This window comes from Triturus cristatus, chromosome 8, assembly GCF_964204655.1.
Source record: "Triturus cristatus chromosome 8, aTriCri1.1, whole genome shotgun sequence".
Lineage (NCBI taxonomy): Eukaryota > Metazoa > Chordata > Amphibia > Caudata > Salamandridae > Triturus > Triturus cristatus.
This window is the reverse complement of record NC_140591.1, coordinates 404,486,942-404,507,289: the sequence shown is the minus strand read 5'-3', so window position 1 is coordinate 404,507,289 and position 20,348 is coordinate 404,486,942. Positions and strand designations below refer to the sequence as shown.

The 20,348-nt window shown below is 46.4% G+C and overlaps 1 protein-coding gene across 1 annotated transcript in view; it reads left to right on the top strand.

Annotated features, from left to right (window-relative positions):
- The window catches only part of WDFY2 (WD repeat and FYVE domain containing 2), a 514,044-nt gene extending 495,661 nt beyond the window's left edge, over window positions 1-18,383 (top strand). Inside the window, exon 12 of the mRNA XM_085621796.1 lies at window positions 13,044-18,383. Coding sequence (XP_085477922.1) covers window positions 13,044-13,073 — 30 coding nt within the window. The 3' untranslated portion in view covers window positions 13,074-18,383. The remainder of the gene's footprint in view (window positions 1-13,043) is intronic.
- Window positions 18,384-20,348: the final 1,965 nt, after the last annotated feature.

Below are 20,348 nucleotides of genomic sequence, written 5' to 3'. Positions count from 1 at the left end.
GGAACTGGCATCAGGGCACCAGGGTGGTATTGTTTTGCTCCAGTGACCCCACACTTGCACTGCATCAAGTACCAAAATGGAACCAGTGCCATCTCCCGGCGTAGAAAAGCTAATAGAATTTCCAGATTCAGTCTTAAACCTGGGGATATTCAAAAGTGTAAGAAATTGCATGTAACTAGATCAACAGAGTATCCATCAGAAAAATCAGGTCACTGCTGTTACAGATTCTTAATTGTTTTGAATGAAATGATGAAGCAAATACATAAATACATTTGACTGGGAGGTCCCATGTTCTGCAAGCAGAGAAATAGGAAGTAAAATAACTATCTCTTTTGAATCCGGCGACCTGCAGCATGAATGGAAGCCCAGGTGGAATTGCAAGAAAACAGGTTGGTAGACAGATTGTGCAAATGAAAGAAGTAGAGGTGACCGGAAGAAATCTATGAACATGTTAGAATGCGGCCTTGGATTGGTTGAGGCTTTGATAACCTTTAAATTTCACAAGTACATATTATTTTGCGGGAGAATGCTTTTTAGTTGTTTTCCAATATTGGAATACCCTCCTATGGATCTAGTAGGATGTGGTGCAGATAGATGACATAAACAGGCCTCTAGCATAGCTACAATCAAGGTTATATAGGTAGATGTACAATGATGAAATATATAATCCATTTTCCCAGCTCTGTATATGGTACTGTTCCCACTCACCACATGTCATCGCTCTTAGAATATCTCTTAAATCGGGAATCAATTATAAGATTTGGAATGTGGCACAGTGCAAATATACTGCATAGCTAACCCCTTCTGGAGTTCCACTTGCCCATAGGCCAGTTCACCCTCATACAATGAGCAAATGCGACATCTTTGTTCTTTAAAATACAACATTAAGGGTGCGGATAGATCCCGATTATTGGCTTACCCATAGTTTGTGGAGATGCCTGCTGTTCCTGCATTTATGTCTTTGCCTAATTTTTTTCTCGCAAACTGGTAATATTTCCTCACAAGTGCTACTTGGTGATGAAAATGGATGTGATGTTTTCTCAGGAGTAAAGTGTACAACTGTTTTCCTAGTGATTTTGAAAATGGATGAATGTTAGTTATATTTTTCCCTGAAATAACTTAAGAGCGGCAACAGTTTTTAACATTAAAATCCACATACAGAAAACTTGAGGAATTATTGGTTGTAAGTGTAGTAATCACAAGAATTATGGGGCGTTGGCGTGTGCAAAACCTTGCACACTCCTAAAACTAATGCTCCCCTTAGTACTGGCTCTTCTGTTGCGTTCATTCCTACACTACTTTCCCTAAAATGTATCTGCCCTTTTTCTCCCCTCGCATCATGTCATACACTCCATACCATTATCAAGGTATTTGTTGGTATGGTGACTGATTGGGGTTATTCCAGTCCACCTATCATGATAAACCACATTACCATCTCCTACATTTTCACTCTGTCCCAGCGTAGTTGAACGAGCTCTAAATTCGGAGTCGGTGGGCGGGCTTGAATTCTACCGTGGGGACATCACTGTGACTGCTGTGAAGCTTTTCAATGTTGTGGAAAAATATTTTCCTTTTGTATTACAGAGAAGGAGAGTGGACACTTATGCAATGTTTATATTTCTCTTTGCGTACGTTGTGTTCACTTTGTAAATGAAGTTACCCAGTAAATATGTATATTTGTAGAGTACTTCGCAATACACAGTCATGGAACTTCTATTAGGACACGACCTCCAAGTTTTTAGTTTACTGTTTAAATTGATGGGTTTCTGAGGCAACCATGACATACAATGAAGGGAAGAAGCGCTCAAATAAGGTACTTTCGCATCCTTCACTTAATGAATGAATTTGTTGATGAATGAATTTTGCAGCCAAAATGTAGTTCAATGAAGAGTCCAAACAACAGTGAAGCACATTTAAGGAGCTGCCTTGTATAACTGATTTACAGTGTAAGACCATGCTGCTTTTAAGCTCTGCTTTACTTGATGCCCCTTGAGGCACGGGCTTGAGCGAGTATTTCCCATTCCTAAATGCACAACGATGAGGCAAGTAAAAAAAAATCAGAACCAAAAGATCTAGCTCTGCAAAGTTGTTAGGCCCCACCGTGCTTTAATAGACAGCCAGGCAATTTAGGGCCCACTCTCGAACTGCCCATACCTTGCCCTCATACATACCACCCTGGAGAAGACCACCTCTGTTTCGGAAAAGTCCTGCATTCCCTTCTGTTTCAACAGGCCTTCCTTAATGCATTCTCAGGATAGCCTAGGTATGATGGAAACCTTGGAGGGTATGTGGTGTGAGCTCTGGGACAACACATGCTGGTACCCTTTGATTAACACAGCAACATATTCTTAAATTAATTTGCTAATCAACTTGCCATGTATGAGTATAAAATTTAAGGTATGTTGGGAAGCATCCAGTAAAACATATAGAGACTGATTCATAAAAGCATTTATGAGTATGGGAAATAGTACTTGTTTTTGTGCTCTTACATGCCTTTGAGAATCAGTCCTGAAATGTCCTATTGCCTGTTAGTGAAAGTGCAAAGTGGGTATGTAGGAAGCTGGCTCTGTATATACTATACCAAAGTAAGGTATAGTGTGCATTGAGTGCAGGCAGTTCTCAGACGTATAGCAGAGGCTAAATAAGACAAGTACTAACAGCTCTCTTTGTGGTAGTGTGGGCGAGCACGTTAGTGATAGATTCCTTACCTTAGAACAGTGGTTCCCAAACTTTTTTGACCTATGGCTCCCTTGACCTAATTGGCAGTTGGCCGTGGCTCCCCACTATATTTTTTACCGGTGGGCGGGTGGGGATGTAAGCCCGACCGCGGGAGTACTTCCTGTTGATTTGTATTTCATTTTTCAAATTGTTGTCTAATTAATATGTTTTACTTTCTTAATTTGGAAACAGGGTAAAAATCGGTAATAGAATCATCATTTTTGCCGGGGGCTTAAGCATATTGTACCGCAAAAAGGAGGATATTAATGAATGCAGCAAATTTAAACGGAGCACAAACATGCCAATACAGCATGCATAACAGAGCTCACACATGCCTGCATGTACCAATGCTGCAAATACAGCAGACCAGAGACAAGTTGTAGCTGCAAATGCAGCAAAGCACGAATAATTTCTGCAAATGCTGAGTACACACGCATCCAAGTAGCAAATGCAGCAGAGCACATTTCATCGAAGCAAACACAAGAGAGCACACACACATACACTACCATTCACACATAAATGCATACAAATGCTGAAAATACAGCGCTGCACACACATACACACCATGATCGTGATAAGCCTTATTATGTGTAAAACGGATTTCCACATCAGGTGAAGCTAGTGCTTATTTGAGCCGGTGGTTGTATGTGGGGCACACAGGCACTCATGTTGGGGGGCGGCACTTATTTTTCCTCATCATACATGACCCAGAGCAAGAGAGAGAAAAAAACCAAAATGGGAAAACCAAGAGGAAGAGAAAAGCGAAACAGCGAGGAAGAAAGCGAGATGAAAAACAGAGCCTGCAGGAGTGAGATGAAGAGGCAAATAGTGTCTGGTGGATGAGAGACATGAGGTGGAATTAAACCGTGGCAGCCTTGGCGTTGAGCATGTCGACACCCAAGAGTGCCGGACTCATATTTCAAATTGAGCACTGGGCCCTGCAGCCCGCCAACGCTGGAGTGCAAGCTGCCCCGAGCTAGACGCAGGGCAGCTGCGAAGGTGATGGAAAGGAATTCTGGGGCCTTGTTAGGCAACAAGGGTAAGGTTTGGTGAACTTTGTTTTCCTTTCACTTCCTGACAGAATAACGCAGTTTCTAAAACAGGGAAGGGTGTGACGTCCAGGGGCTCAAGTGTACCCGAGAAGGTTCTCTAGACTCTGTCGTGTCCCTGACCCTGGGGGAGGGTGGGCGCCATGTTTCTCTCACCCTGGCCGGTCCCCTCCCTCCCAGCCCTGTAATTATCAGAGGAATTAGGAAGGAGCACAAATATCCACCCACAGGTATCGAATGGCCCAGGCTGCCCCTGCACCTGCCGGCGCTGACGGAGGCTGTGTAAGGCTGCCTTATGATTTCCTTAACGAGCCCCATGGAGCCCGCCTTTTTGGTGTAAAAATAATGCTGGTGATACTACTATTAATCAAATGCCATGCCGATCTTCTGCCCAACCTCAGTTTTTTCTTGAACTAGATTTTACACCCGTACTGTTTTTTACACGATCTTGTCAGTATTCAAAATCTAGTTTTAGTTAGTAAAAAACTGATTTTGGACAGAAGATCGGCATGGCATTTGATTAATAGTAGTATCACCAGCATTATTTTTACAGTAAAAAGGCAGGCTCCACGGAGCTCGTTAAAGAAATCATAAAAGCCAAGGCCTTCACTCTGGCTTCTGGGGTTTTATGCCGGGGCTTCAAATAGGAAGAGGTAGTGGAGTCGGATGTAAAAGGAGCCCCAAGACACCGAAGGAAGACATGGAGAGTGAGAGCCAACAGTATCTGCGGAGGGAAGGAAGAAAGAGAGACTGACGGCTTCTCAGAGACATTACTTTCTACAAGAAAAGAAGCCGACAGCCCGACTCCAAGTTGAGAGCGAGAACGCTTTCCCAGACGCTGCCCTCTCAGCTATTACAGCCGAAGACAGGACCCGCCAGAGAAGTTACAGATCCCACCACGCTTCTGGAGGAACGGGACTGTGCCAGGTGCGTGCTCGGGTGTGGGGCTGGAGGGGAAGGGGTCGGCCATAACACAAGAGGAGAACCTTACCTGTCCTATGTGAAGCGGGTCCCACGAAGCACAGCAGAGCACGGCGGGCAGCAATAACGCGCCTTAAACGATCAGAGCTGCATATGCGTAATGCAGAGACTACGCCTGTGAAAGCGCGTACATACGCACGCACGTATGGCGGCAGTGCTTGGGCCAAACCATGTTGCCTGATCATGCAGGTGGCATTTCTCCCCCGTAAGTTGCGCTGTGGCTGCAATTTCCCACATCGTGCCGCGGCGCCCCTGGCTACTCATAACGGCGCACCGGGGTGCCGCGGCGCACAGTTTGGGAACCACTGCCTTAGAATATCCCCAGGCGTCAGACTGGATCCAGAAAGTTTTGCTAGCAGTACCCCTGCACGTCAGTAGGTGGCGTTGTGCGGCTCCGTGTCCGTCGCTGGCCTTGTAAGCACTGAGATGACGTCACGGAGACTACTTAGGCGCCACCCATGTGCGCTGACGTCAGTTCTTTCTTTTTCCGTGCCAGAAAGAGCAGATCCAGTTAGAGCATGTACCTTAGTCACTTTTTGACTACCCTTTTTGAGACTTTTGTCTCCTGTACAATTTTGGTTTCCTTGGTGCACGTCGCAATATGTCGGTGGCGGACCCCCACGATGTCTGCCTCTACTGCCTGGAGACCGACCACGACTCCTGGGACTGTCGGGCCATGGCCCCAAAGACCTTGAGGGAGCGGCACCGGAAGCTGCTGGAGGTCCGGCACTCGTCCCAGCGCCGTTCCCGGTGCAGGAGCCGTACCAGGAAATGCTCGCGGGGCAGTAGTCGCTCCTCGGGCTCCAAATCTTCACCCTCGGATTCGGGTAAGAGACGACCCAAAAATAAGTCCAAGAAGCATGTTCGCTCTCTGATGTCCCCACGTCGGTTCCCAGATGCGGATGAGGGGGACAGGGGTTCTGCCCCTGCAGCTCCTTCGGAGCCCGGGAGTCCCGCGGCCTACTCACTTACCTGGGACCGTCGGCGACTCCCGCACAGGTGCAGGAATTTCTTGCTACCATGGACCGCATGCGGCGGACCGTCCGAGCAGGACTGGGTGGACAACTTGGAGGATGCCGGCGACCTCGACGTCTCCTCTGACCCGGAGTTTGCCTCTCCCCCACCTACCATGGAGGAGGGCGCCTCCTACACAATGGTGCTCCGTCGGGCAGCTAAGGTCCTCAACCTTGATCTCCCTACCGTGGCCCTCAAAACTAATCACCTCTCGGAAGTGCGCCAGACAGCGTCCACTTTGTCGGAGCCCCGCTACCATTTAAAAACGCCCTCACTGATGTCTTGCAGAGTACTTTGTCACGGCCAGCTACAGGGGCCCCTGTGGATAAGAATCTCGCCTGGCGTCAACTCCCGGTGCCTGGTGACCCCGCTTTTCTGACCACTCATCCTACGCCTGAGAGCCTGGTCATCCAAGCCTCGACGTCACAGAGCGCCTTTCCCACGGCTCCGCCGGATAAGGACTCTAAGAAGCTGGAGCAGTTCGGTAAGCGGTTGTTCTCTTCGGCCAGCTTGGGGCTGCGGTCGGTGAACACCGCATGCCTATTAGGCAACTATTCCCACGCGGTGCGGGATACAGTTGCACAGGTGTTGCCTCAGTGTCCTGAAGAGGCCCAAGCTGTTGCCGAGGGTAAGGATGCGGCTAAGTTCTCCATTCGGTGTGGTTTGGACACCGCGGACTCACTGGGTAGAACGATTTCTACGACTGTGGTGCTTTGTCGATACGCCTGGTTGAGATCTACCGGGTTCTCGCCAGATGTCCAAAGCTCACTCATTCATGGACATGCCCTTTGATGGCACTCGCTTGTTTGGCGATAAGGCCGACAGTGCACTGGAGCGTTTTAAGGACTCGCGGGCCACGGCCAAGTCCCTAGGTCTTTCCGCAAAAAGCCCTGCCACTCCTGGTTTTCGTTCCTTTTGTGGCCACGGCAGAGGCGCCCAGGCACGTTCCTTCAGAAAGCCTGTGCAGAACCAGCCTCAGCGCAGCCGCGGCTTCCGCAGGGCAGGTCTGGGAATCAGCGCGGGGGGTTCAGTCCATCTCCGCCCACACGGCTTCTACCTCCAAACCTTCCTAATCCGAGCTTTGTGGAGCACCACACGCCAGTGGATGGCAGGATCCGCCATCACCTCCCCCACTGGCACGCTATCACATTGGACAAGTGTGGGTGTTGCAGATCATCCACAAGGGTTACTCCCTTCCCTTTCAGTCCACCCCTCCAGCCATGCCACCTCGGTACCACCGCATGTCGGGGGACCACTTGGGAACTCTCAAGCAGGAAGTTACGGCCCTCTTGGCCAAGGGGGCCATCGAGTGCGTTCTTGGGCCAGAAGTAGGGAGTGGTTGTTATTCCCAATACTTTCTGGTCCCCAAGAAGGACAAAGGGGGTCTGAGTCCCATCTTGGATCACCGGAACATCAACCGCTTCCTCCTGAAGGAGAAGTTCAAAATGCTGACTCTAGCTCAGGTCTTGGCTGCCCTCAACCCTGGAGACTGGATGGTAGCGTTGGACTTGCAGGACGCATATTTTCACATCCCCGTCCTGCCAGCCCACCGGCTTTACCTGCGGTTCACGGTAGGCCAGGAGCATTTTCAGTTTGCCGTGCTCCACTTCGGCCTTACCAGCACCCCTCGGGAGTTCACGAAGGTGATGGCCGTGGTTGCAGCTCACCTGCGCAGGTCAGGAGTGTCAGTCTTCCCTCACCTCGACGACTGGTTGCTGAAGGCAGGCTCGCCCCAGGCAGTCGTCAACCACCTTCAGACTACGACCGACCTCCTGCATTTGCTGGGGTTCTCCATCAACGTGCCGAAGTCGCACCTGAGTCCCTCTCAGAAGCTCCCCTTCATCGGAGCGGTTCTGGATTCGACGCTGTTTCGGGTTTATCCTCCCAAGCAGCGAGTTCGGGATATTCAGGATATGATTCAGATCTTTCAGCCTCTATCCCGGGTTTCAGTCAGGATGACCCTGCGGCTCCTGGGCTTGATGGCCTCCTGCATCCTGCTGGTGCCACATGCCAGATGGCATATGCGGGCTCTGCAGTGGGACCTGAAGTTCCAGTGGGCGCAGCATCAGGGCAATCTGTCCGATCATGTCCAGATCTCAGAGGGCACTGCACGACAATTGCAGTAGTGGCTCACGAATCGCGATTGGGTCAATGGCAGATCCCTCTCCCTTCCCCAACCGAAGCACTCAGTGGTGACTGATGCATCCCTCCTGGGATGTGGTGGCCACATGGGAGAGGCGGAGATCAGAGGCCTCTGGTCTCCGGCGGAGTCCCGATTCCATATCAACCTTTTGGAGCTTCGGACGATCCGACTTGCACTGAAGGCATTCCTTCCCTCTGTCCAGGGAAGTGTGGTGTAGGTGTTCACGGACAACACCAGCGCCATGTGGTATTGCAACAAACAGGGCGGGCTGGGGTCCTGGACCCTATGTCAGGAGGCTCTGTGCCTCTGGACATGGCTGGAACATCAAGGCATCACCTTGGTGGTTCAACACCTGGCAGGCTCTCTGAACGCCAGGGCGGACGAACTCAGCTGCCGGTGCTTGGTGGATCACGAATGGCGTCTGAACTCTGACGTGGTGCAAGGTCTCTTTCAGCAGTGGGGAGAGCCTTGGTTAGATCTATTCGCCAACAAAGAGAACACACAATGTCATCAGTTCTGCACGTTGGAATTTCCAAGGCGGCACTCGCTAGGCAATGCTTTTCGTCGCGAGGGAAGTCGCGGTCTATTTTACGCCTTTCCGCCTATACCACCTCTGCCCAGAGTGCTGAAGAAGATTCGGCGCGATCGGGCCCAAGTCATCCTTGTGGCTCCGGATTGGGCACAAAGATACTGGTATCCCGAGCTACTCAGCATGGCGACCGATACCCCGATCCGAGTGCCTCTTCGGGAGGATCTTCTGTCGCAGCAGCAGGGGACGGTCCTCCACCCGAACCTGTCCAGCCTCCACCTCCATGCATGTAGATTGAGCGGCGACAGTTTACAGCTTTTGATCTTCCTCCCGAAGTCTGTGATGTCATTCTGGCAGCCAGGAGTCCCTCCACTAAAACTGTATACGCCTGCAGGTGGAACAAGTTTGTGGTATGGTGCACAACTAAGGCTGTGGATCCCCTTTCTGCCCCTCTTTCCGAAGTCCTTCTGTTCCTTCTTTCTTTGGCCCAGCACGGCTTCCAGATCAGCCTTCTCTTTTTAAGTTCCCGGTTGTTAACGGTTTCCTAAAAGGCATTACGTACACGTTTCCTCCCGTGCCATTCATAATGCCTCAATGGGACTTCAAGCCCCTTCATACCTTTCCTTTGCGTCTTCTCACTCTCAAGACGGCTTTCCTGGTAGCTATCACCTCTGCCAGAAGAGTGAGTGAGCTCCAGGCTCTTTCTTCTAAACCTCCTTTCCTTTCTGTTCATCCGGACAAGGTGGGTTTAAGGACCCGTCCTTCTTTTTTGCCAAAGGTTGTCACACCCTTCATCATCGAGCAGACCATCACTTTGCCCACCTTCTTTCCGCCTCCGCATCCTTCGAAAGAGGAAGAGAGGCTCCACTGTCTGGACCCAAAACGTGCGCTCTCGTTCTACCTGCGGCGCACACGACCGTTCCGGGTGGATGGCCAGCTCTTTGTTGGCTACGTGGGAGCCAAAAGAGGTCGGGCTGTGCACAAGCGGACCATCTCTCAGTGGGTCGTTCTCAGCATCAAGGCCTGTTACTCATTGGCTAAGAAGGAGCCTCCTGTGGGGCTGCGTGCCCATTCTACCAGGGCGACGGCAGCCACTACTGCCTTGGGACGCGACGTCTCCTTGCAGGACATTTGTTAGGCAGCTACGTGGGCTTCGCTGCACACGTTTACCAAGCATTACAGCCTTGACAGTCCGGTCCGGAGAGACTGCTTCTTTGGCCGTTCTGTTCTCTGTGACTTTCTGGTGTAATCTATTTGCAGACCCACCACCGGAGTTGGTATTGCTGGGGTATCTATTCTAAAGTAAGTAATCTATCACTAACATGTCTTTCAGATGCCCAAGTTACTACTTGTGTAACGATATATCTGTAAGAGGCATTAGTTAGTGATAGATTCCTTACCGCCCCGCCCATACTTCCCGTTCTGCGAACTGATTTCTAGGGTTAAGGTCATCCTTTTCAGGACCCTAGTTTCTTGGCACCAGTGGTTAGTTTCTTGCATGGCTCTGCGTTCCTGGCGCGGAAAGTCGTGTACAGAACTGACGTCAGCGCGCATGGGTGGCTCCTAAGTAGTCTCCGTGACATCATCTCGGCGCTTACGACGTCAGCGACGGACGTGGAGCCGCACAACGCCACCTACTGATGTGCAGGGGTACTGCTAGCAAAACTTTCCGGATCCAGTCTGACGCCTGGGCATATTCTAAGGTAAGGAATCTATCACTAACTAATGTCTCTTACAGATATATCGTTACACAAGTAGTAACTTGTGTGTTAGGCTTATCAAGAGGGTGTGTTAAGCATTATTGTATTCACTTAGTCATGGCTGATAGCACATACTCAGAGACAGAATCCAGACCAATTAGGTATAAAAAGGTATACTTAATGTGTATTTTGTGGAACCAAGCAGGACTTGGCACAGGCAAGTAAGGAATACTTTCAAATGCAAAGTTGTACACAGAAATGCAATTGTGGAGAGTATTGGAATGGTTTGCAGGTTGTATTACTTTTAAAGCAGCTCAAAATAGAGTAGGATTACTTTTGATTAGTCTTGGATTACTTTTCAGTTACTTTGAATACTTGAGGTGATATGCTGAGATATCATACACTAGAGTTCGTCTCTTACAAATAAGTGCAACAATTCTTTAATTAAAGCATTGTTACTTTATTTTCATACAAAACAGTAAGTCAACAGTTTGAACATTTTTAGGAACAAAACTCGTAACATGGGTTCCTATGGGAAAAGAGTGTTAACCGTTTACAGGTAAGTAAAAGACTTACAAGTATGGCATTTGGGGGTTAGGACTAAGGTTCCCCAATGTCCAGTTAGGCACTCAATTTACACCACAAGCAACACTGGAGCTGGTGGGTGCAGGGTGCAAGGACCCATTGGTAGCCAATTGGGCTAAGGGGGCCTTCGGTTATGGACTACTTGCGAGCAGGCCACTGGGTTGTGGGAGTAAAGCTCCTGGGGTTAGGATCAGCAATGCAGGAGCTGCACCACCAGCGGCACAGGGGAGGCTTCCTGAATGCGACCACTGTCTGGAGAGGTAAGTTGGGTTCTTGGGGGATACCTGGACACCGTCGGTTGGGCCACCCAAGGCCGTGGGGCATCGGTTGGAGGGGTGTCTTCTGGCGTCGGGTCTTCTTACAACCTCCGATCGTGGTCGGAAGGACCCTTCAGTTGAGGCTGCAGGCGTCGGATTGAGGGAGGATTGGGGATCACCAGATCCCAGTTCAGGATCGCTGGGGAGACCTCATTTGGTGTTGGGCCACTCGAACTCGGGCCAAGGGCGTCGAGTCCAGAGTGGTGCAGAACGGCAAAGCCGCCTGAATCTGGGTTCTGTGTTAGAAGTCTTTGCTTGAGCAAGTCCGGTGCTCATAGGAGACGGAGTCTTTAAGTTGATTGCAGGGCAGGTCCTCCGGGCTCTGGGGGCTGCTGGACATACCGGTGTGTCGGGTTGGTGTCGGGACAGGCCAGTAGGGCTGGGGCCAAAGCAGGTGGTGTCTTCTTCTTTATGGGTCTGCACAGCTCTTCGGTCCATCTTTCTTCCTAAAATCTGTGGAGGCAAGGTTCAGGGTCGATCCTAAATACTAAACTTATGGGCGTTTACAGGGGTGTGTAGGTCGGGACTAATGGGTCACTTCCTTGGGGTGGGTCCACCCCCTATTATGCCACCCTCCAGTGGGCCTGGGGGGGCATGAGCCTCTCTAATTGGCTAGGTCCCCTCATCTTCAAGATGGAGGAAACTGAGATGTGTGCTTCACCTCGCCTCCCCCACCTGAGGGGTGGGATTGGCAAAAGTGGGCACACCTCTCCTCCTAACTAGGTTTTCCTGCCGAAACCCAAAGTGGGGGTCAGAACCAGTGGGAGCCAGTTGGGGGCAGCAAAAGATAGGGACAGTTTACAATGGCAACAGGCCTTTGAAGCTTCCCCTTAGTGGACCCAGCCCATCCTGAGGGAGGGGAAGGGGGGGATGACACCTCAGCCCAGGATGGGCTTTTTTCTGGATCCAGAGAGCGGTGGCCAGGGGTCCAGAAACCTGTCTGATGGTGCCAAATGGCAGGCAGCCATTCAGGAGCCACACCAGGACTGGCCGTTTTTCAGGGGGCATCTCTAAAATTTGCTTTTTACATTTAATCCCACACTGGCATCAGTGTGGGTTTAGTGTGCTGAGAAGTTTGCTACCAAACTTCCCAGTTTTCAGTAAAGCCATTGTGGAACTGTGGAGTTCGTAATGACCAACTCCCAGACCATATACTCTTGGTGGCTGTACTGCACTTACAATGCCTAAGAATTAACTTAGACACCATGTAGGGGTACAGTGCTCATGCAACTGTACCCTCAATTGTGGTCTAGTGCACCCTGCTAGGGGGGTGGCTTACCTAGGCCATAGGCTGTGGATTGCAGGCATGGCACACAGGGATGTGTGCAATGTCGACTCTTCACTTTTCTCTGCGCCAAAACACGCAGCCTGCAATGGCATTTGTGTGGGTGTTAAGGTACGTGGCCTCTAAGGGTGGTACAATAGATGCTGCAGCCCTTAGAGGCCTTCCCTGGTCACAGTGCCTTCGGTACCCATAGTACTTTTTACAAGGGGCTTACCTGTCGCAAGAGATGTGCCAAAACACGGGTACAAAGGTACAGCTTTGGAAAAGAACACAGGCCCTGGGAACCTGATTGGCAGGGACCCAGGGCACACCAAGTCAAAGTGCATCATGTGTCAGGCAAAAAGTGGTGGGGGGGGGGGGGTAACCATGCAAAAAGGGGCACTTTCCTACAGGGTACTGATCCTTTATTTTTGCAATAATTGTGTACTCCCTGAAAATTCCCATTTTATTTCCATTTTAGATGTTCTAGAGCAACTTCACAAAGACGTGTAAGGCTGCTAGAGTACTACATTCAGTGCTCCAAAATACCTCTGTGAATATATCCCTCTATGATTTTGTGATGCCACTCAAGTGACTCAGTGCCTTTTTGTTGTACAATTATTTTGTTATAATTTTAGAATTAAGGGGCATATTCCTCTTGGCACTGTTTGATGTGATAATAAAATGGTCATGATATGGTTTACGCTTACTGTTTCTAATCTATATTTTGTTTCCTTGAACAGTTGTGGGATATGACTCCAGTTGTATCGTGATGATGCTCCAGAAGTAGTAAAGCCGGTGTTTAACGAAGAGGCTGTGTTTTAGTACCCATGAATGCATAGCAAAATGTTGATTACCAACTAACGTGCATCACAATGGAGAAACTGAGAATATCAAGCAGGCACAAAGCCCTGTATTGGATCAAAAATGAACATTTGCACACAAAACTTTGTTTGAATTTGTTAGCAGAAAATACTATAAAAGAAGGTATTTTTTAAATTGTAGTTTGTACATCTTAGTTACAATGATTTGTTGACGTTTTTCTGACAGGGCTTTGCTTATTACAGTTAGTTTTCGTGTTTAAGTGTTCTGCTATACTTGCTGCTTTGAGTGTGGTTTATTTTGTTGGAAACATTCCCTTTAACAGCCTTATCTTAGAGCCTGTGGAAGACTGTCACAGCTCCTGTCAGGAGGACTGTTTCTGGAGCTGTGCATGGTGAGAAAGGAGAATTGCAGGTTTTCTTCAGTGAAGAGATTTAAAGATGGCGTGCTTCGATCAACATCATGGTGGGACTCAACTGCTCTATCAAAGCTCTGCAACACTGTCAACAACTGTTAAATAGGATCGTCAGCTTAACTGCAGTATTAATTACTAGGTTATCCCCATCCCTTCCCTACACTGGTTGAAGAGGAGTGATTAAGATGAATTTGCAGTCACCTTTTATCAGAGGCTAATTTTCAAATGAATGAACTTGTTAATTTAAATTGGATCAGATCTAGAAGCCAGCATTTTAAACTGTCAAATTTTAATAGTAAGCTTATATCATAAATCATCTTCTATTTCCTCTGTTACAATTCTGGTGATGTTTTTTAACATTAGCACGTTTTTAAATGCATCTCTTATCCTGTTATCCATCAAGTAATTAATTTGCCCGACTGTTAATGCTGACTTGAATTTGGCAGAAAACGTTTAAAGTAATGGAAGATAAATTTCTAGGGACCATGCCTCACGAAATGTCCTAGCTGTACCTTAATTTATTTTTCTGTCAGATAAAAGCACTTCTAAACGGTTGATAAACTTTGTACATACTAATAGAATTTCACACAATTTAAAATAAATGCAAAGTGTCACATAATTTGCACTACGAAAGAAACTTCAGGCCTGGAATATGATGGCTTTGCGGGAGGTTAGATGCGACACTAGGGAATGTGGACGTTATGCCACAGCGATAGGAAAATGAAAGTAAATCAGTGGCCCATTATGATGTTATGGTTTTACAATGGGCGGTTGGATTACAGTGCTGCTCATCAACAAATGGAGGCACTGTTCTTTATGCTGACAACGCACAATAGCATTTACGAAAGATTTGCAACAAGTTGCGCCACCACAAATATTTCTATAGTAACCAGCACAGTGCTGAAGGGCTCCATGTTGTAGGGTGTTTGAAGGTAGGAATTGGGTAGCTGGCCCTGATTCTTTTCCACTTAGTTTCTCAGCTCCTGTCGCCAAAGTCCATTTGGATGGCACATTAGACCTGTGTTCTGGCTTGTCAATGGGAGTTGCAGTGTGATAGGGTTTGCTTTGATGACTCATCAGATGGAACACTTTGTATTTACACATGCTTCCGTCTAAATTGACTCTCTTGTGTAAATGAACACAATATAATGATAAGCCAATTTCTTGCTGCTCTTTCTACACAGTTGCAAATGAGGCCAGCACAAGGTATAGTAATGTTTTTCCTGGGCTGGCCCATTCATGTATTTGACCTTTCATTCAGTCAGATGCATTACATCTGGGCTACTAGTTTCACCAAGGACTTCAATATCAAAAGAGTGTTTTTGGATCCTGCTTTATTTTTTGCTTAAAAAACACACTAGGATGACTTTTCCCAAGACTGACAAATTACTAGATACTAGCCTGTGTTATAAATTGAGCCAGTAGGATTCTTGCTTGATGCAAAATGTATCTTTTCACCTCTTGACGTTACCTGTTCTTAGCAACATTCTCAGCTGAAAAGATAACTTACATTGACTAATGCAGTGCCGCATGACGGGTTAGATATTTTAAACTTGTTTATGCCCATCACAAGACCACTACATAATTAAGAGGATGGACTTGGAAACTATAGGAAGCAGAGAAAGGCTTCTTAGTTGACATTTTCCACATTGTACCTTATGCTAACTCACTGTACATCTGATTGTGTGAACCAATTCCTACTATTATTTGAAATTAGCAGAGCTAAGTTAACTTAACTTATGTACCATTTGTACACAATATATATGTGGGATTGTGCAGACCTTTTTCTTAATTTACACGAGGCACACTTTTAACTGTTCACCACTGGGACTGCCGCTTGAGTGCAGAAAAATTGTCACTTGAGCCTTAATGACTCCAGTGTTCCCACTGAGGTGAAGTCCTTACTGCGTTATATGCCTTAGGATTGTAAATTTAGTATGAAGTAGAAGGTTGAACTAAAACAAATAATAATAATTTGTGCTGCGCAGGTCCCGCAACCTTTCAGACCTCAGCTTTCTTATCTTTACAGGACAACATAATAAGACCTAGGTACTTCCGTTTGCAATCTATGTTGTGGCACGGATCCAATGGCCTGTATAGCTCGTGGCTTTTATGGTTTCTGGATGAATAAGCAGCTTGTTGTTTAGTTGAGTCCATTCCGTACTCTAAATGAACAACTGAACAGTTTAATAATAACATAAAAGCAAACAAACTGAAGTATACAAGCACAGTACAGATGAAAGACTCTATACACTAAGGACCCCATGAAGCCAACATCTCCTATATAGGAATACCCCAGCAGGACGCGGATGGGCAACAAATATAGATATCTTGTTTTATAATGATGGGTACATTATACTAGACGTTTTATTTTAATTTGGCTAATCTGTGTTTTTAGGGCCAGTTTTAAATACCTCCTCTTTCAACCCACATAAAAAGGTATAATGTTGTCACTGCTGAACAGTAATTTTTAAAGTGGGAGTGTTGAAACTGGGAGTGCTAACAAGAACAATGACAGCCCAAGAGTAATGTAAATATGTTGTGCTAAAGTACCCTTTAACTTCTCAGCCCTCGTACCCCCTCTATCGGTATCACCCTCTATCGGTATCATCAGCGACAGTGCAGTTAGAGCTTACTTTTTGTTCATAGGTACAAATGTGCAAACTTGAATGCTCTTAGTGCTTCTCACAACCAATAGGAAATCTTTTTGACATTTGTCATAGACTGACTCTGTTTACTGAAATCAGTGTTTGTATGATAAAACTGTTTATAAAATAATTACTGTTTATAAAGGGCACAATATTTATGCCTACAATCACAGTGAATTTGCATTAACACATTTATGTTCCTTTGTCTAAGCTAGTCCATGAATGCATAATGAATATCTCCTAGCAGGAGTGTATGATTGAAGGAAGGGCATGGAGTGTGCATCACTTAAAAATAAGTTAGATGTAAAAGGCTTTCATGAATTTCTCTCTAAATCCAAATCAGATTTCTCACTTTATTGATGAGGACATTATACCAAGCAGAGCGCCTCTATCACCACCACCACTTGGAACTAAATGTTCATTGTCCCATTGCTGCCAAAGAAGTGCCTTTGGTAAGTGGATACGTTTCTGCAGGCCAATGGAGAGACAAGCCTGGCTCAAGGCAATTTGTCTCATTAGTACTATAACAATCACAAAGCATACATCCTCTGCAGCCCCAAAAAACAGTACTTGAAAATAAAATGTATGTCCTCTAGGAATTTTGGAGATATTCATGTCTCATGCATCTCTTGTTTTGATTGTAAAGAATTTTACGAATATGTCATAAGCACACTATATTTCCAGGCAGCTAGGGCCTCTTTCAGTCGACTGTCTAAGATAAGACATCATTAGAAGGGCTGTATCTCTTCTGGTTGGTTGTGTCCATACGCTGGGACCTGCTGAACTGCACAAATTGTATGTACGTTGTTTTCATTAGTCTATAGTTCTGGTATATTAAATATGTGTTAGTTACACAATCGCATTCAGCATCCTTTAAGAGTTTATAATGCACACACTTTATACAATTTGCGAACTGCTTTACTCAAGGTACGCCTGAAGAGACTTGTCTTTCGGGTTTGTGAAGCCCTCTAAAAACACTAGTGGCAACCCGAAACAAGCAGGTATATGACTAATATGTGACAATGAACCAAAAAGTACCTCTTCCTTCCTTTAACACGTTCCATGTGTGTTCCATTCTAGCTACAGTACCCCCATCCCTGAACTGCACAAGGTTCTTAGGCCTCGTCATTTCCAATATGCCAGGTGCACTGGGAAACATCATGTTAATTAGACGTAGAGACCAAGGAAGGGAGACAGACATTTGTATTTTTGAATTTGTTTACAGCGAATAAATAGTTGTTGTGTTCCTACTGTATGGTCCATGAACAACTGTAGGAATGTTGGATGTAAATAAAGTCCATCTTCAGAAATGAAATTTGCTTTTTGACAGGGATATGCATCAATGAATGGTGGTACGAAAATACAAAAATGAGCAGTGCCATTCATAAAACAACCCATTTAGTGTAGTTATTTGCGCTCCACTTCCAGTAAAGCACCTAATGTTTTTCTAGCACAGGGAACAACATTCTCACACTCGTGCCTCTCAGATCAGTTCACAGACTTTTTGTGAAGACAACCAAAGAAAAATCGGAGAATCCCTGCCGGGTCAGTATATGGGATGTGCTCATTTCCCAAAAAGCAGTCAATTAAAAGCATAGACTACCTGTGGCATTGGGCAGGGTACACAACCTTTGTTATTCAGACATGGCCCTTCATATAAACTGCTACGATTGTGTTGTCTTCCCGTTTCTTAGTGTGTATCATCTCATGCTTTTAAGAGGCTTGGCTTCAGTTGTACAGGTCAATATATGGCAATATGCTGTTAGTACTGGACCCATCCCACCGGCTTAAGGAAACAGACTTGTATTATGGTAATTGTATGTAGTTATTCTATAAATGACAGGATATTCACAAGACTGTAGTTGGTGGCCAAGCATTATGCAATGAGTCTTTTCTCATTGCATCAAGCCTGTTCACCTTGCATTGCTGCTTCCACCTGTATTTACATTGTGCATACTTTTGGCTTTTCAAACGGTTTTCTTCATCTACCCTCAATATTCTTCTTCTTGAATGTTCATGAGTGTTCTGACCTGTATATCCTGTATATTATGTTTTACATACTGTACACCAGATGCAAAATTCTCACTGTAACCCGCTTACTATGCATACTTTTGTTTTTGTTACCACTGTGGCTTTAATTGAAAACTTGTTTATTGTGTAAAATAACTCCCATTGTGTAAAATATATATCAGACAGAAGTTGGGCTATATGAATGTTTTTTTTTCATTTCTCAAACCAAACAACTCCAGTAACCATGAATCTGGATCTTCTGATAGATACTTCTAACTACAGATTCCTCACATTTTGAATATAGCCCAGGTGTCAAACTGGGTCTGGAAATTTTCAAGCAGTACCCCCCTGTGCCTAGGTAGGTGGCGTTGTGCCCATGTCAAAGCTGCATATAAGCACCACCCAAGTGTGCTGATGTTAGTTCCTTTCTTTGTGTGCCATCAGTTGCCGTTGTGGTGCTACCCCTTGTCTCTACACGAGATTACATTCTTTAAAACTTAACCTAATACCAGTGTGCAGGGTACAGTGCCACCTCTTAAAACCATAGGGTTCAAACCCTTTTGGGACTGATGCAAGCAAATTTCTGTGAGAGATTTCCACCAGATTTGTCTTTGGTGCTTGGGGTCAGTCCACGACTTCAAGGCATGTAGCGACTGCTCCTTGATGAACTGGAAGGCCATCTGGGACCGTGAGGCGAAGCTGTTCATTACAGAACATCGGAAGACTCAATACCGTGACATATTTTGCAGTAGATCTTCGTCATGTTCGAAGTCACTGGGTAAGTACCAAAAGAAAAATCACAAGAAGGCCAAGCTGGACTCTCGCCTTTCTGCCATTCCCAAACACTTCAGATGATTTTCCTGGTGGCACACCAACTGATCCTTGTAGACTAGTGTGGATGAACTCATCTGCTGACGTCTAGTGGATCATGAATGACAGCTACCCTTGCAGGTGACTCAAGGCTGCTCTGCAAATAGGAAGAACCTAGGATCGATTTCTTCGCCACTGCTGAGAATGCACAATGTCTGCATTTTTGCATGTTGGAGTTCCCAAGACAGCTCTCTGAGTCGTATTCTGCCTAGAGAGGAGCTCCAGGAACACCTTTCCGCTGCTACCTCTCCTGCCTAGAGTTCTGAAAAAGACCAGGAATGACCAGGCTGAACTCTCTCCTCCAATCATGCTGCCACTTTGGAAGGATCTTTTGTTGCAGTAGCAGGACAGAGTCCTGCTCCCTGGCCTATACAGTCTTCACCTCCATTCTTGGAGATTGAGCGGCGGCAGTTGAGCTCAATCGACCTTCCTCCTGATGTAGGTGATGTCATTCTGCCAGCCAGGCATCCCTCCACAAAATCAGTAAATGCCTGCAGTTGGGACAAATTTGTGATTTGGTGCGGTACTCTACACATTTACCCACTTCCAGCCAACTGATGTGAAGTGTTGTTCTTTCTGTTTTCTCAAGATCAACTAGGCCTTCCTTTGGCAGACTTAAAGGTTATTTGTCATCTCTTACAGGTTTTTTGTGGTTGCTGTCTTGGCCATATTAATTTAAATCACCTGTTATAATGAAGTTTTTGAAAGGACTGCAACATTTGTTTCTGCCAATACCCTTCATCTTGCCCTAGTGGCACTTTAATCTAGTTCTTACATTCCTAATGGGTACTCCTTTTGAGCATCTGCACAGCTGTCCATCGCAGCTTCTCACTCTAAAGATGGTTTTCCTCATTGCGTTAACATCGGCGAGGTGTGTGAGTGAACTACATGCCCTCTCTGTCTACCTGCCACCCACAACATTCTTTCCAGACAAGTTGGTGTTGAGGAACCAAGCCACTTTTCTCTGAAAAATATCACCTTCCCAGCATTTCTCGCTCCACCTAAGGAGGAACTGTATCTCAAAAGAGCTCTCAGCTTATAAATTGAACATGCCAGGGAGCATTGTGTGGGCAATCAATCTTTATTGAATTATTGAATTCGCTGGATCGAACAAGGGCAGAGCAGTGCAAAAAAAAGAACCATTTGTCGTTGAATCATTTTCTGCATCAAGATCTGCTAGGCACTTTAATAAGAAGCTGCCCTCAGAAGGTTTGCAGGATCATTCCACCATAGCTAAAGCTGCTACCATTTTGTTGGCTTGCAGTCATTTGCCAGGCTGCTAC